Source organism: Pseudophryne corroboree, chromosome 4 (genome assembly GCF_028390025.1).
Source record: "Pseudophryne corroboree isolate aPseCor3 chromosome 4, aPseCor3.hap2, whole genome shotgun sequence".
NCBI classification, from domain to species: domain Eukaryota; kingdom Metazoa; phylum Chordata; class Amphibia; order Anura; family Myobatrachidae; genus Pseudophryne; species Pseudophryne corroboree.
In genome coordinates, this window is record NC_086447.1 from 530,565,042 (window position 1) to 530,582,332 (window position 17,291).

At 48.8% G+C, this 17,291-nt stretch overlaps 1 protein-coding gene across 6 annotated transcripts in view; it reads left to right on the forward strand.

The window, feature by feature from the left end:
* Positions 1-17,291, forward strand: part of TRMT11 (tRNA methyltransferase 11 homolog) — a 184,860-nt gene that overhangs the window by 98,230 nt on the left and 69,339 nt on the right. For all 6 annotated transcript variants that reach the window (XM_063917289.1, XM_063917291.1, XM_063917290.1 and 3 more), the window contains one exon: positions 137-268. In XM_063917289.1, the coding sequence (XP_063773359.1) occupies positions 137-268 (132 nt within the window). The remainder of the gene's footprint in view (positions 1-136; positions 269-17,291) is intronic.

Below are 17,291 nucleotides of genomic sequence, written 5' to 3' on the forward strand. Positions count from 1 at the left end.
TAATATTCAGTGTTGTGGTTTTTTTTTTTTTTTACTTCTAGGTTGTTTCTACATCTTTCATTAAAACGTGCTTTGTGGTTTTGATTTAGGATGAGAACATACAAAACCTAATGATTTTTTTTTCTTCTACTTTCAGTCCAGAGAGTCACGTTCCTGTCCAGCTAACATATCATTTAAGTGATATCTTCTTAGATCTTTTGAATTTTGCAGCAGTGTTCCTGGTTGTAGGAGGGAGGCTTGTCTACTGGTTACCTGTGTACAGGCCAGAGTACGTATTATTTTTATTATTATTATTATTTATTATTATTATTATCCTTTATTTATATGGCACCAGAAGGGTTTTGCAGCACCTTACAAAGTACCTAAACAAATGAGCAAAATAAGGAAACAGTGACTTACAGTACAAGACAATGTTGGACAAGTATATGGTATATAAACATTGCTGCCTCAGCGGACATGGCACTGAAATAAGCATTAGGGTGGCAGAAACCAAGGGTTAAGTGCTGTTTTATGGAGTAATAGGATATTCTAAGTAAGAGAAGGAAAAGCTCATGAGGGGAGATGATCCCACACACTTAACTCATGTGTCCAATGACTAGAGTTAAGTTTTAGGTGTGCTATACTGGAATGTGTGTTACTGTAATATTTACCATGCTTGTTGATAATGTAAATGAACAAGGATTTACACATGAAAACAGTGGAAGCGTTTGTGAGCTTTTTGTGCATCAGTATCAGCTGGACTTCATTCAGCTATGCACATCTTTTAATTAAGTTGTTGTGCATTTGCCAGAGCCACTACTAGCTTCAACAGTGGACAGAAAATGTCTGGAACACCTGTTTTCACACATCCTCTGGTCGGGATAGGAATCACAAACAGTTCACTATATAATGCAAAAGATTTGCAATGGAAGTTCATAAATGCAGGGCTTTTGTCCATTGATCCTAATTGTGTGCTTCTAATGAGATATTTCAGAGAGGAGAGCACTCTAAAATAAAATCACGTTCATTCCTAAGGATTCTGGGATATACTAATTTAAAATAGATAGTCAAGGGACTCCGCCCAAGTTGTAAAAGGTGTTTTTTTAAATGAGACCTTTGTCCTTTTAGAATCCTGGCTTTAGCAGCAACACAATCAAAACCATTCAGATAAAGAAAAGATTATGAGGGGTATGCAATTAGGTCAGTTTTTTTGCACCTAGGTGAAAAAAACAGGACTTTTCGCTATTTTTAGGGTGAATGGGGATTCGTCCTACTTAATAGAACCGTTTTTCCGCCTAGGCGAAAAATTCAGCAGAAACGAAAAAACCTGTGGATTGGCGAATCCATATGTTTTCTCACCTGCACTGGTAAAAACATGGGCCGTTTTAGTCGATTTTGAGCCATTTTTCGCCAATGCCTTTTCCTAAAAAGTAAAAAAAAGAATGTGAGAAGGCATTGGTGAAAATTTCCCTAAAAAATGGATTAGTACTGCCTCAATTCAAAAGGATGGGGGGCGAAATCAATATCTCCAAGATTACCGGAGCTAATTGCAGACCCCTCTATGTCTGGTCTTGGCGAAAGTCACCAAGATGGACCTTCTGCAATACTGAAAAATCTGTGTGCCATGCTCGGTGTGGCGCATCTGGATCCACTAACAAGACTGGAATACTTTCACTTTTAGATTCTCTAGCATCCATAAGGGATATGGGGGAAACTAGTACGATGAGGTATAGACAGGGTCCAAAGGAGCCAGTGCACTTTAAATTTCTTCAGCTGGGTGTGCTGGCTCCTCCCCTCTATGCCCCTTCCCACAGGCAGTTTAGAAAAAAGTGCCCTCAGGAGAGGATGCACATCTCTGCAGCTCCAGAGAGTTTTCTTCAATTTCATTTAAATCTTTTATTTCTCTTACGTCCTAGAGGATGCTGGGGACTCCGTAAGGACCATGGGGAATAGACAGGCTCCACAGGAGACATGGGCACTAAAAAAGAACTTTAGGTATGGGTGTGCACTGGCTCCTCCCTCTATGCCCCTACTCCAGACCTCAGTTTGACACTGTGCCCAGAGGAGACTGGGTGCATTACAGGGAGCTCTCCTGAGTTTCCTGGAGAAAATAAGAATTTACTCACCGGTAATTCTATTTCTCGTAGTCCGTAGTGGATGCTGGGAACTCCGTAAGGACCACGGGGAATAGACGGGCTCCGCAGGAGACTGGGCACTCTAAAAGAAAGATTAGGTACTATCTGGTGTGCACTGGCTCCTCCCTCTATGCCCCTCCTCCAGACCTCAGTTAGGGAAACTGTGCCCGGGAGAGCTGACACAACAAGGAAAGGATTTGGAATCCAGGGTAAGACTCATACCAGCCACACCAATCACACTGTACAACTTGTGATAACCATACCCAGTTAACAGTATGAACAACAACTGAGCCTCATTTAACGGATGGCTCATAACAATAACCCTTTAGTTAAGCAATAACTATATACATGTATTGCAGAGAGTCCGCACTTGGGACGGGCGCCCAGCATCCACTACGGACTACGAGAAATAGAATTACCGGTGAGTAAATTCTTATTTTCTCTGACGTCCTAGTGGATGCTGGAAACTCCGTAAGGACCATGGGGATTATACCAAAGCTCCCAAACGGGCGGGAGAGTGCGGATGACTCTGCAGCACCGCATGAGCAAACTCAAGGTCCTCCTCAGCCAGGGTATCAAACTTGTAGAACTAGCAAACTTGTTTGACCCCGACCAAGTAGCAGCTCGGCAAAGCTATAAAGCCGAGACTCCTCGGGCAGCCGCCCAAGAAGAGCCCACCTTCCTTGTGGAATGGGCTTTCACTGATTTGTGAACCCGCTGAATCGTGCTATAGATCCAGCGAGCAATAGTCTGCTTCGAAGCAGGAGCGCCAACCTTGTTGGCTGCATACAGAATAAACAGCGAGTCAGACTTTCTGACTCCCGCCGTTCTGGAAACATAAATTTTCAAAGCCCGGACTACGTCCAGCAACTTGGAATCCTCCAAGTCCCTAGTAGCCGCAGGCACCACAATAGGCTCTATTGCTCTAACAGGAAATCCAACACAACGTTAAGATCCCAAGGTGCCACCGGTGGCACAAAAGGAGGCTGAATATGCAGCACCCCCGGAACAACGTCTGAACTTCAGGCAGTGAAGCCAGTTCTTTTGAGAGAAAATGGATAGGGCCGAAATCTTGACCTTCATGGATCCTAATTTTAGGCCCATAGTCACTCCTGACTGTAGGAAGTGCAGGAATCGACCCCGCTGGAATTCCTCTGTAGGGCCTTCCCGGCCTCACACCAAGCAACCTATTTTCGCTATATACAGTGAAAAAGTCTTGCTGTCACGTCTTTCCTAGCCTTTATCAGCGTAGGAATAACTGCATCCGGAATGCCCTTTTCCGCTATGATCCGGCGTTCAACCGCCATGCCGTCAAATGCAGCCGCGGTAAGTCTTGGAACAGACAGGGCCCCTGTTGCAACATGTCCTGTCTGAGAGGCAGAAGCCCTGAGTCCTCTGAGAGCATTTCTTGCAGCTCCGGGTACCGAGTCCTTCTTGGCCCATTCGGAGCAAAGAATATTGTTCTCACTCCTCCTTTTATTACAATTCTCAGCCCTTGGGTATGAGAGGAAGAGGAGGGAATACATAGACCGACTGGAACACCCATGATGTTACTAGTGCGACCACAGCTATCACCTGAGGGTCCCTTGACCCGGCTTAAAACCTTTTTTAGCTCTTTATTGAGGTGGTACGCCATCTAGTCCACCTGAGGCAGTTCCCATCAATTTGCAAACTGCGTGAAGACTTCCTGATGAAGTCCCCACTTTCCCGGGTGGTGGTCGTGCCTGCTGAGGAAGTCTGCTTCCCTGTTGTCCACTCCCGGAATGAACACTGCTGACAGTGCGCTTACTTGATTCTCCGCCCAGTGAAGAATTCTGGTGGCTTCTACCCTCGCCACCCTGCTCCTTGTGCCGCCTTGGCGGTTTACATGAACCCCTGCGGTCTGACTGGATCAGAACCGGTTGTTCGTGAAGCAGGATCTCCGCTTGACTTAGGGCGTTGTATATGGCCCTTAGTTCCAGGATATTGATGTGAAGGCAAGTCTGTTGACTTGACCACAGACCTTGGAAATTTCTTCCCTGTGTAACTGCCCCCCACCCTCGGAGGCTTGCATCCGTGGTCACCAGGATCCAGTCCTGAATGTCGAATCTGCGGCCCTCGAGAAGGTGAGCACTCTGCAGCCACCACAGGAGAGACACCCTGGCCCTGGGGGATAGGGTGATTAACCGATGCATCTGAAGAGGTGAAACGGACCACTTGTCCAGTAAGTCCCATTGGAAGGTCCTCGCATGGAACCTGCCTAAGGGGATGGCCTCGTATGATGCCACCATCCTTCCCAGGACTCGAGTGCAGTGATGCACTGACACCTGTTTTGGTTTTAATAGATTCCTGACCAGTGTCATGAGCTCCTGAGCTCTCTCTATCGGGAGATAAACCCTTTTCTGGTCTGTGTCTAGGATCGTGCATAGGAGAGGCAGATGAGCTGTAGGAACCAACTGCGACTTTGGAATATATAGAATCCAGCCGTGTTGCCGTTACACTTCCAGAGAAAGTGATACGCTGTTCAGCAACTGCTCTCTTGATCTCGCTTGTATGAGGAGATCGTCCAAGTACGTGATAATAGTGACACCTTGCTTCCGCAGGAGCACAATCATATCCACCATTACCTTGGTTATGACAATCCCGTACTGCAATTCTGAGGTACGCCTAATGAGGTGGATAAATGGGGACATGAAGGTATGCAACCCTTATGACCCGATTCACGATAAAGTCTCCCTCTTTTTAGGCTTGCCCTGACCGCTCTTAGCGATTCCATCTTGAACTTGAACCTTCTCAGGTATATGTTCAGGGATTTTAATTCAATATGGGTCTGACCGAACCGTCTGGTTTCGGGATTACAACATGGTCGAATAATAACACCCTCTTGTTGAAGGAGGGGACCCTTGACCACCACCTGTTAAAGATACAATTTGTGAATTGCAGTCAACACTGGCTCCCCCTCTTGGGGGGAAGCCCGCAGGGCCGTCGGTGAGGGGGCATCTTCTCACAGTCCAGCTTGTATCCCTGAGACACAATATCTATTGCCCAGGGACCTAACAGGGAGTGAACCCACTTGTGGCTGAACTTACGAAGGCGTGTCCCCACCGGGCCTAGCTCCGCCTGTGGAGCCCCAGCGGCATAGGTGGATTTTTGTAGGGGCCGGGGAGGACTTCTGTTCCTGGGAACTAGCTGTGTTGATCCCGGCTCTGACAAGAAAGGACGCACCTCAGACTTTCTTGTTTCTTTATTCGAAAGGCTGCATTTAATAATGTTGTGCTTTCTTAGGCTGTGCAGGAATATAAGGCAAACTAGCAGAATTACCAGCTATAGCTGTGGAGACCAGGCCCGAGAACCTCTCTCCACACAATCCTCAGCCTTCCATATGCCTCTTAAGTCGGCATCATCTGTCCAATGCATATTCTACAGGACACGTCAAGCAGAGATCGACATAGCTTTGACTCTAGGACCCAGTATACTCATGTCTCTTTGGGCATGCTTTAGAACTATATATCTATCACTTAAGACAGCATCTTTAATATATTTACTAGGGTCTCTATCTCTGCTGATAAGGTACCTGTCCACGCTATAAACCCATGCCGACACAATCGCCGGTCTGGGTAGTATACTAGAATGTGCAGGATCCCTGAGAATAGCAAGTGCTACCGTCTATGCAAACAGGACACCCTAGGGGAAGATTCTCAACACATCCTGGCCCTAGTGGGGAAAGGATACAGCCTGAGAATTCTCTTGTGGGAAGCTGCCGCCTCTTGTCTGGAGATTCCCGCTCTTTTTCCTCATGAGAGGAGGGAAATTTACCTCAGCATTCTTCCCCTTAAACATGTGTACTCTCGTGTCAGGGACAGATGAGTCATCAGTGATATGCAAAACATCTTTTATTTCAATATCATATATTGAATACCTTCTAGCCATCTTGGCTGTAACTTTGCATTATCGTAGTCGACAGTAGGAGTTAAACTCCGTGTCGATATCAGTGTTTGTTATTTTGGATAGTGAGCATTGTGAGACTCTGAAGGTCTCTGTGACATAGGGACAGACATGGGTAGATTTCCTGTCTGTTCCTTAACCATTTGTGCAATAAATTCACCTTAGCACTTACACATATCCAAACAGGTGTCGGCGTTGTCGACGGAGACACCCTCTCACATACATATCCGCTCTATCACCTCCTTAGAGGAGCCTTTTACCTCAGACATGTCGACACACGCGTACCGACACACCACACACACAGGGGATGCTCTATTTGAAGACAGTTCCCCCACAAGGCCCTTTGGAGAGACAGAGAGAGAGTATGCCAGCACACACCCCAGCGCTATATAACCCAGGGATTACACTACAACTCAGTGTTTACCCAGTAGCTGCTGTATATACAATTTTTGCGCCTAAATTTATGTGCCCCCCCTCTCTTTTCACCCTTTGTGTACCAGGATACTGCAGGGGAGAGCCTGGGGAGCTTCCTTCCAGCGGAGCTGTGAAGAGAAAATGGCGCTGGTGTGCTGAGGAAGAAGGCCCCGCCCCCTCAGCGGCGGGCTTCTGTCCTGTTTCTGACTAAAAATGGCAGGGGTTTTACACATATACAGTCACAGACTGTATTATGTGTATTTTTATGCCAAAGGTATTTTTATTGTTGCCCAGGGCGCCCCAGCGCCCTGCACCCTACAGTGACCGGAGTGTGTGGTGTGCTGTGGGAGCAATGGCGCACAGCTGCGGTGCTGTGCGCTACCTTAATGAAGACAGGAGTCTTCTGCCGCCGATTTCATCGCTTCTCTTCTGTCTTCTGGCTCTGCAAGGGGGACGGCGGCGCGGCTCCGGGAACGGACGATCGAGGTCAGGCCCTGTGTTCGAACCTTCTGGAGCTAATGGTGTCCAGTAGCCTAAGAAGCACAAGCTAGCTGCAAGCAGGTAGGTTTGTGTCTCTCCCCTCAGTCCCACGTAGCAGTGAGTCTGTTGCCAGCAGATCTCACTGAAAATAAAAAACCTAACAAATACTTTCTTTCTAGCAAGCTCAGGAGAGCCCACTAGGAGCACCCAGCTCTGGGCGGGCACAGATTCTAACTTAGGTCTGGAGGATGGGCATAGAGGGAGGAGCCAGTGCACACCAGATAGTACCTAATCTTTCTTTTAGAGTGCCCAGTCTCCTGCGGAGCCCGTCTATTCCCCATGGTCCTTACGGAGTTCCCAGCATCCACTAGGACGTCAGAGAAAAGTATTTTGTGGTTTTTTATTTTCAGGGAGACCTGCTGGCAACAGGCTCCCTGCATCGTGGGACAGAGGAGAGAGAAGCAGACCTACTTAAATGTTAGGCTCTGCTTCTTAGGCTACTGGACACCATTAGCTCCAGAGGGAGTCAGAACCTTGCGGTTCGTCCCGGAGCCGCGCCGCCGTCCTCCTCGCAGAGCCGGAAGATAGAAGCCGTGTGAGTATTGGAAGGCAGAAGACTTCAGAGGCGGCAGAAGACTTCAGAGCTTCACCGAGGTAACGCACAGCGGTAACGCTGCGCGCCATTGCTCCCACACAACACACACAGCGCACACTGTTGGGCGCAGGGGGGGCACCCTGGGCAGCAATGTAATACCTCTAGGACTGGCTATATAGATATATACACTTTATTTGGCGTTATTTATGAGAATTCCCCGCCAGTTTGTTTAAAAGAGCGGGACCGAAGCCCGCCACTGAGGGGGCGGAGCTTGTTCCTCAGCACTCACCAGCGCCATTTTCTCCACAGCACACGCTGAGAAGCTGGCTCCCCGGACTCTCCCCTGCTGATCACCGGTGACAGGGGGTTTTAAAGAGGGGGGGGGGGGGGGGCACATAATTGGCGCAGTATATATATATATATATAAACATATATATATATATATATATATATATATATATATATATATATATATATAAAGAGCGCTATATCTGGGTAATTTTTTCCAGGGTTATTGGCGCTGGGTGTGTGCTGGCATACTTTCTCTCTATCTCTCCAAAGGGCCTTGTGGGGGATCTATCTCCAGATTAGAGATTTCCCTGAGTGTGTGCAGTGTCGGTACATGCGTGTCGGCATGTCTGAAGCGGAAGGCTCTCCTAGGGATGAGGTGAAGCGCACGAGTGTGGTGTCTCCGTCGGCAACGCCGACACAGGACTGGTTGGATATGTGGAATGTCTTAAATGCAAATGTAAATTTATTGTACAAACGTTTGGAGTCCAGGGATTGTACAATGCCCTGCCTTTCCCTATGTCACAGGGGCCTTCTGGGTCTCAAAAACGCCCACTTTCCCCAGTAGTAGACACAGATACCGACACGGATTCTTAATCCAGTGTCGATTATGATGATGCGAGGTTGCAGCCAAAATTGGCAAAGAGTATTCATTATATGATTATTGCTATAAAGGATGTGCTGCATATTATAGATGACCCTGCTGTACCTAATCCAAGGGTCCACATGTTTAAAGAAAAGAAACCTGAGGTTACCTTTCCACCTTCTTTTGAATTAAATGAGTTATTTGAAAGTGCTTGGGAAACTCCAGACAAGAAACTGCAGATTCCCAAAAGGATTCTTATGGCATATCCTTTCCCGATCAAGGACAGGATACGGTGGGAATCCTCCCCAAGGTTGGACAAAGCGTTAACGCGCCTTTCCAAAAAGGTGGCGCTGCCGTCTCAGGATACCGCAACCCTCAGGGATCCTGCTGATCGCAAGCAGGAGACTACCTTGTAGTCAATTTACACACATACTGGTACATTACTCAGGCCGGCAATAGCGTCGGCTTGGGTTTGTAGCGCTGTAATAGCGTGGACCGATACCTTATCTGCTGATTTGGATACGATGGATAAGGAAACTATTTTGTTGACCCTGGGCCATATTAAGGATGCGGTCCTTTATATGAGAGAGACTCAGAGGGATGTGGGCATACTGGGGTCCAGAGCGAACGCTATGGCGATTTCTGCCAGGCGAGCACTGTGGACCCGACAGTGGACAGGTGATGCTGACTCTAAACGGCATATGGAGGTTACAAGGGTGAGGAACTGTTTGGGGAAGGCCTCACGGACCTAGTTTCCACGGCTACGGCAGGTAAATCAGCTTTTTTACCTTATGTTTCCTCACAGCCTAAGAAAGCACCACATTATCAGATGCAGTCCTTTCGGTCGCAAAAATCCAAGAGAGCTCGGGGATCTTCCTTTCTTGCCAGAGGTAAGGGCAAGGGGAAAAAGCTGCCAGCTACAGCCAGTTCCCAGGAACAGAAGTCCTCCCCGGCTTCTACTAAATCCACCGCATGACACTGGGGCTCCGCTCCAGTGGGGGCACGTCTTCGTCTTTTCAGCCAAGTCTGGGTTCACTCTCAGGTGGATCCCTGGGCAATAGACATTGTTTCCCAGGGGTACAAGCTGGAATTCGAAGAGGTGCCTCCTCGCCGGTTTTTCAAATTGGCACTACCGACTTCTTCCCCAGAGAGGGAAGTAGTTTTGGCAGCAATTCAAAAGTTGTGCCTTCAACAAGTGGTGGTCGAAGTTCTCCTGCTGCAGCGGGGGATGGGCTATTACTCAACCCTGTTTGTGGTCCCAAAACCGGACGGTTCGGTCAGACTCATTCTGAATTTAAAATCCTTAAACCTATACTTAAAGAGGTTCAAGATGGAATCGCTCAGAGCGGTCATCGCAAGCCTGGAAGGGGGAGATTATATGGTGTCCCTGGACATAAAGGATGCATACCTTCATGTCCCCATATATCAACCTCATTAGGCGTTCCTGAGATTTGTTGTGCAGGATTGTCATTACCAATTTCAGACGTTGCCGTTTGGGCTTTCCACGGCCCCGAGGATTTTTACCAAATTAATGGCGGAAATTATGGTTGCCCTGCGCAAGCAGGGGGTCACAATTATCCCATACTTGGACGATCTCCTGATAAAAGCGAGATCGAGAGAACAGTTGCTGGACAGCGTATCACTCTCCCTGAGGGTATTGCAACAACACGGTTGGATTCGCAATCTACCGAAGTCACAGTTAGTTCCAACGACCCAATTGCCTTTCTTAGGCATGATTCTGGATACGGAACGGAAGAAGGTCTTTCTCCCGACGGAAAAGGCCCAGGAACTTCAGAGCTTGGTCAGAGACCTGTTGAAGCCAGACAGGGTGTCGGTACATCACTGCACTCGAGTTCTGGTTAAAAATGGTGGCGTCTTACGAGGCCATTCCATTCGGCAGGTTCCATGCAAGGACTTTTCAGTGGGACCTTCTGGACAAGGGGTCCGGGTCACATCTACAGATTCATCAGATGATCCGCCTGTCCCCCAGGGCCAGGGTATCTCTCCTGTGGTGGCTGCAGAGTGCTCACCTTCTAGAGGGTCGCAGGTTCGGCATTCAGGACTGGGTTCTGGTAACCACGGACGCGAGCCTCCGAGGATGGGGAGCAGTCACACAGGGAAGAAACTTCCAAGGTCTGTAGTCAAACCAGGAGGCTTGTCTACACATCAACGTACTGGAATTAAGGGCCATATACAACGGCCTTCGTCAAGCGGAGACTTTACTTCGAGGTCTACCGGTTCTGATTCAGTCAGACAACATCACAGCAGCGGCACAAGGAGCAGAGTGGCAATGGCAGAAGCCTCAAAGATTCTTCGATGGGCGGAGAGTCATGTAAGCGCTCTGACAGCAGTCTTCATTCCGGGAGTGGACAACTGGGAAGCAGACTTCCTAAGCAGACACGATCTGCATCCAGGAGAGTGGGGACTTCATCAGGAAGTCTTTGCAGAGATTTCAAGTCAGTGGGGACTGACTCAAATAGACATGATGGCTTCACGCCTCAACAAGAAACTTCCGAGATATTGCGCCAGGTCAAGGGACCCTCAGGCGATTGCAGTGGACGCACTGGTGACACCGTGGGTGTTTCAGTCGGTCTATGTGTTCCCTCCTCTTCCTCTCATCTCAAAGATACTGAGAATCATAAGACGAAGAGGGATTCAGACAATTCTCATTGTTCCAGATTGGCCTCGAAGGGCCTGGTATCCGGATCTGCAGGAAATGCTCACAGAAGATCCGTGGCCTCTTCCTCTCAGGGAAGACCTGTTACAACAAGGGCCCTGTCTGTTCCAGGACTTACCGCGACTGCGTTTGACGGCATGGCGGTTGAACACAGGATCCTAGCGGAGAAGGGCATTCCTGATGAGGTCATTCCTACTCTGATAAAGGCTAGGAAGGAGGTGACATCGAAACATTATCACCGGATCTGGAGGAAGTATGTGTCTTGGTGCGAAGCCAAGACTGCTCCTCCGGAAGAATTCCATCTGGGCCGTTTTCTCCACTTCCTGCAAACTGGAGTGAATTTGGGCTTAAAGTTAGGCTCCATTAAGGTTCAGATTTCGGCCCTATCCATTTTATTTCAAAAGGAATTGGCTTCTCTTCCAGAAGTCCAGACTTTCGTGAAAGGGGTGCTGCATATCCAGCCTCCTTTTGTGCCTTCAGTGGCACCATGGGACCTTAACGTGGTGTTACGGTTTCTTAAGTCTCACTGGTTTGAACCTCTTCAAACAATTGATTTGAAGTATCTCACTTGGAAGGTGGTCATGTTATTGGCCTTGGCTTCGGCGCGGCGAGTGTCGGAGTTGGCGGCTTTGTCTCACAAAAGCCCTTATCTGATTTTCCATGTGGATAGAGCTGAGTTGCGGCCTCGTACTCAATTTTTGCCTAAGGTGGTTTCTTCTTTTCATATGAACCAACCTATTGTGGTGCCTGTGGCTACAAGGGACGTGGAGGATTCCGAGTCCCTGGATGTGGTCAGGGCATTGAAAATTTATGTGGCCAGAACGGCTCGGGTTAGGAAAACAGAGGCCCTGTTTATCCTGTATGCAGCCAACAAAGTGGCGCTCCTGCTTCTAAGCACACTATTGCTCGCTGGATCTGTAACACGATTCAGCAGGCTCATTCTACGGCTGGATTGCCGTTACCGAATTCGGTAAAGGCCCATTCCACTAGGAAGGTGGGCTCTTCTTGGGCGGCTGCCCGAGGCGTCTCGGCATTACAACTTTGCCGAGCGGCGACTTGGTCAGGTTCAAACACTTTTGCAAAATTCTACAAGTTTGATACCTTGGCTGAGGAGGACCTCATGTTTGCTCATTCGGTGCTGCAGAGTCATCCGCACTCTCCCGCCCGTTTTGGAGCTTTGGTATAATCCCCATGGTCCTTACGGAGTCCCCAGCATCCTCTAGGAAGTAAGAGAAAATAAGATTTTAAACCTGCCGGTAAATCTTTTTCTCCTAGTCGGTAGAGGATGCTGGGCGCCCGTCCCAGTGCGGACAACATCCTGCAAAACTTGTATATAGTTGTTGCTTACATAAGGGTTATGTTTCAGTTTGGATCAGTCTTGGACTGATACTGTTTTGTTTCATACTGTTGACTGGTTCGTATATCCCATGTTATACGGTGTGAATGGTGTGGCTGGTGTGAATCTTGCCCTTGGATTTCCAAAATCCTTTCCTCGTATTGTACGTCTCCTCTGGGCACAGTTTCTCCAACTGAGGTCTGGAGGAGGGGCATAGAGGGAGGAGCCAGTGCACACCCATACCTAAAGCTCTTTTTTAGTGCCCATGTCTCCTGTGGAGCCCGTCTATTCCCCATGGTCCTTACGGAGTCCCCAGCATCCTCTACGGACTAGGAGAAGAAGATTTACCGATAGGCTTAAAATCTTATATTTTTTAGATATGCTGCCTGGGCAACCGCATACCTGCGCCGTGGGAATTAGGGGGTAGGGGATGGTCACTGGCCTTGCGAGGTGCAGAGCCGCTTCCCCGCTGCAGGACCACCGTCCTGAGGGGCTGCTTGTTCAGCGGGGCACTGCGCCTTGGCTGTCACAGCCGCAGCACGCCGCACACCCCTAACGCTGCCTAATTTTTTAGTGTGCTGGGGGGATACCAGGGGGGCAAAGCACCACCCCCCATTCTCTCTGTCTGCTGTTTGTCTGTGACCCCTCCCCCTTTCTAGCACCAGATATATAATTATCTCCCGGAATGATTGAGAAACTGCCATTGCTTGTCTGCATACGTGAGAAAGGCATTGAATGGGAGCAGTATTTGGAAGGCATGCTGTTCCTTGTAGTGCTAATGGGAGATCCTGGTGGTGGCTCCCGGGTAAGTTAGCTCTCTGTCTGGATGTGTTTAATACCCCTTTCAGACAGAAATGTCTGAAAGTCCTGGCAATTACCCGTCATTTCAGTGCTTAGTAGTTTTGCCGGGACCTGCCTGACCCCCCCTTTCACACAGACATGCAAATTACCGGGTCGAGAAATTCGACCCGGTAATTTGCAGATCAACAACGAGTGAAGCAGTTCCACCCAGTAATATCATGAAACACATGGGTCCTTTTTCTGTGTGAAAGGGTCAACCCGTGTCATAATTCCCATGTCTCCGACCCTGGTAAATTCCAGGTTCGAAGTCCAGGGAATTACAACACGAGTTGACCCTTTCACACAGAAAAAGGACCCATGTGTTTCATGAAATTACCGGGTGGAACTGCTTCACCCGGTAATTTCATTTTCTGTCTGAAAGGGGTATAAGTAATAACCATTATCATGAGGCCTTGCTGTAGACAAATCACATGGCCCTATGTGGGCACTGCTATTATGTAGTGTTAGGACTGCGGATATCAGAGAAGCCGTGAAGTGGCTTAGCAGCTAAACATGTCTTCGCAAACATGTGTGACCAATTCTATTAATTTCTACTACCAGATAGGTTCAGGTGTGGTCACAGGTATTTTTTTAGTGTGTGTATGGGGAGGGGGGGGGGAGCACCCCCCCCCCTCTGTCTGCTAAAGCACACCCCCCCCCCTTCTGTCTGCTATTATAGCTGTCTGTGTGTAAGTATATGTGTTTGTACTTACTGTGAAATATGGGTAAGCACAAGCTGTGCAGTATCTGTCACACCAGATTCTCTCCATTGTCTAGTTTCCTGTGAGCAATGTAGTCAATCTTCACAAATTAGTGAAGAGGCTGGGGGAGACGGTACAGAGCCCCACTGGTTAGGGTCTCTTAAAACTATGATGCCAGATATGTCATCCCAGCTCACTGCTAAGGATCCTGGGAATAGAAAGATAGAGACTACCCTAAAATCTATATACACTGCCTTTCGCAAAGACCGGTCATTGCGGGTTGCTGGATGACCCGTGCCATTCATTCTTGGGACACGCAAATTCAGTGGGGCGTCTCGGGGGATATGCCCTTAGTTATCATGGTTACCCTCCTGAAACATTCAGGACACTACTCGTGTCCTCTGTGATTCCCTCAAGGAGATGGGGAACATAAATGCTCGGACGTCGGCCATGGCGGTGTTGGCGCGCAGGGCCTTGTGGTTGCGTCAGTGTATTCCTTTTCTGGGGAATGGCTTTTTGGGGTTGAGTTGGATGCCTTGATTTCCAAGGTTACTGCCGGAAAATCCACGTTTCTCCCCTCTGGGGCACTGCCGGCGAGACGTTTCTATCTGGGACTGTCTGTCCACTCCTTTCAGTCTCGCACTTTTCGATCAAAGGCCAGAGGTGCCTCCAATGCGGCTAGAGGTACCAGAGGTAAGTCCAGAAAACCTGCCAGTACCAGTCTTCAAGAACAGTCCACCATTTCTGCTTTCCCTAAAGCCTCAGCATGACAATGCCCACCCACCCCGAGGGGATCTCAGGGTGGGAGCTTGACTGTGTCACTTCAGCCGCGTCTGGGAGACCTCCTGCCAAGATCCCTGGATCAGAGAGCTTGTTTCTCAAGGTTACAAGCTGGAGTTCGACAGTACTCCTCCTCAACGATTTTTCAAATCAAGCTTACCAGCTTTGGAGGATATGCAAGTTTTGTTACAACAGGCTATCCGAAAATTGGTCCAGTCCCACGTCATTGTTCCAAGTACCCCTACTGGAACGCGTTTTACTCAAACCTGTTTGTGGTGCCGAAGCCAGACGGTTCGGTCAGACCCATTCTGAATCTGATATCCTTGAATCTTTATTTAAAGGTGTTCAAGTTCAAGATGAAGTCCCGGCGTGTAGTGATTGCAGGCCTGGAAGAACAGGAATTTATGGTCTCCTTGGATATCAAGGACGCCTATCTCCATATTCCGATTTGGCCTCCTCATCAGGCTTACCTGCGGTTTTTCTGTCTGTTTGTCTTTTGATTTACTCACCCCCCTTTTTTTTAATAGATCTAATAAAAGTTACTTTTTAAATATATCATACAACATAAGAGTGCCCCCAAAACCAGAGAGTTTCTTTTTCTTTCCTTTGTGCCATAGTACCTGCGGTTTGCCCTGCTGGACGATCACTTCCAATTCCAGGCACTACCATTCGGCCTGTCAACAGCCCCGAGGGTATTCACGAAGGTGATGGCGGAGATGATGCTTCAGCTTCGGATCCAAGGGATCAATGTGGTGCCTTATCTAGACGATCTTCTGATGAAGGCAAGATCTAAGAAACTTTTGTTGCTCCATTTAGACCGCACCATCTGTCTTCTGTCTGACTGGGTGGATCCTCAACTTACAGAAGTCCCACCTGGAGCCAACTCAGAGGCTCCTGTTCCTGGGGATGCTGCTGGATACTGTGGCACAGAAGGTGTTTCTACCAGAGGACAAGGCGAAAACTCCTCAGGAGATGGTCCGCATGGTGCTCCGCCCTACTCGGGTGTCTGTTCATCTCTGCATATGGTTGTTGGGGAAGATGGTTGCCTCCTACGAGGCAATCCAGTATGGGAGGTTCCATGCCAGAACGTTTCAGTTGGATCTCCTGAACAAGTGGTCCGGATCACATCTCCAGATGCACTGGATGATTCGGCTGTCACCTAAGGCCAGGATTTCCCTCCTGTGATGGCTTCAGTCCTCCAATCTTCTGGAGGGCAGGAGTTTTGGGATACAGGATTGGACCCTCCTCACGACGGATGCGAGTCTGCGAGGATGGGGAGCTGTCACCCAAGGGGCGCAGTTCCAGGGCAGGTGATTATCCTACGAAAGCCTCCTTCCGATCAACATTCTGGAACTTCGGGCGATCTGCAATGCTCTGCTTCAGGCATCTCCTCTGCTCAAGGATCAAGCGATCCAGGTTCAGTCGGACAATGCCACGGTGGTGGCGTATGTCAGTCGAAAAGGAGGGACAAAAAGCAGAGCCTGCATGCGAGAGGTGTCTAAAATACTCCTCTGGGCGGAAAGAAATGCAAGAGCCATGTCAGCAATCTTCATTCCGGGTGTGGACAGCTGGAAGGCAGACTTCCTGAGCCGTCACGATTACCACCCAGGGGAGAGGAGGCTTCACCATCTGGTGTTCCAGCAGATCATCGACCGGTGGGGTTTCTCACAAATAGACATGATGGCTCTCATCTCAACAAGAAACTTCCCTGGTATTGCTCATGGACCAGGGACCCTCAGGCGAGGGCACTGGACGCACTGGCGTCGCCTTGGCCGTATACCTGTTTACTCCGATCCCATTACTCCCAAGGGTGCTAAAGCGGGTCAGGAATCAAGGTGTCCAGGCAATTCCAATTGCCCGGGATTGGCCTCGGAGGGCGTGGTACACGGATCTTCTGAACATGTCTGTCGAAGACCCTTGGCTTCTACCACTCAGAAGATATCTTCTCCAACAAGGACCGTTCGTCTACCCAGACTTACGGTGTCTTCGCTGGACGGCATGGAGGTTGAGCGGAACATCCTAGCTCCAAGGGCCTTTCCAAGAAGGTTATTGCAACCATGGTTCAGGCCAGGAAACCTGTGACGTCAAAACACTATCATCATGTCTGGAGGAGATAGGTCTCTTGGTGCGAGGAACGCTCGTATCCGCCTGCAGAGTTTCACTTGGGAGTTTCCTACGTTTTCTGCAGGCTGGTGTGGGTAAGGGCTTACGTCTGGGCTCCATTAAGGTCCAGATTTCAGCGCTCTCCATTTCCTTTCAGAAGAAATTGGCAGTTTTGCCAGAAGTTCAGATCTTCTTGCAAGGGGTACTCCACATACAACCTCCCTTTGTGCCGCCTACAGCACCCTGGTATTTGGATGTAGTGTTGAATTTTCTACAGTCCTCCTGGTTTGAACCTCTGATGATGGTAGAAGACAAGTACCTCGCATGGAAGACTGTGATGTTACTGGCCCTGGCTTCTGCTCGACGTGTTTCAGAATTAGGGGGTGTAAAAGTCCATACTTGGTCTTTTACGAGGACAGAGCGGAGCTCGGGACTAGACAGCAGTTCCTGCCA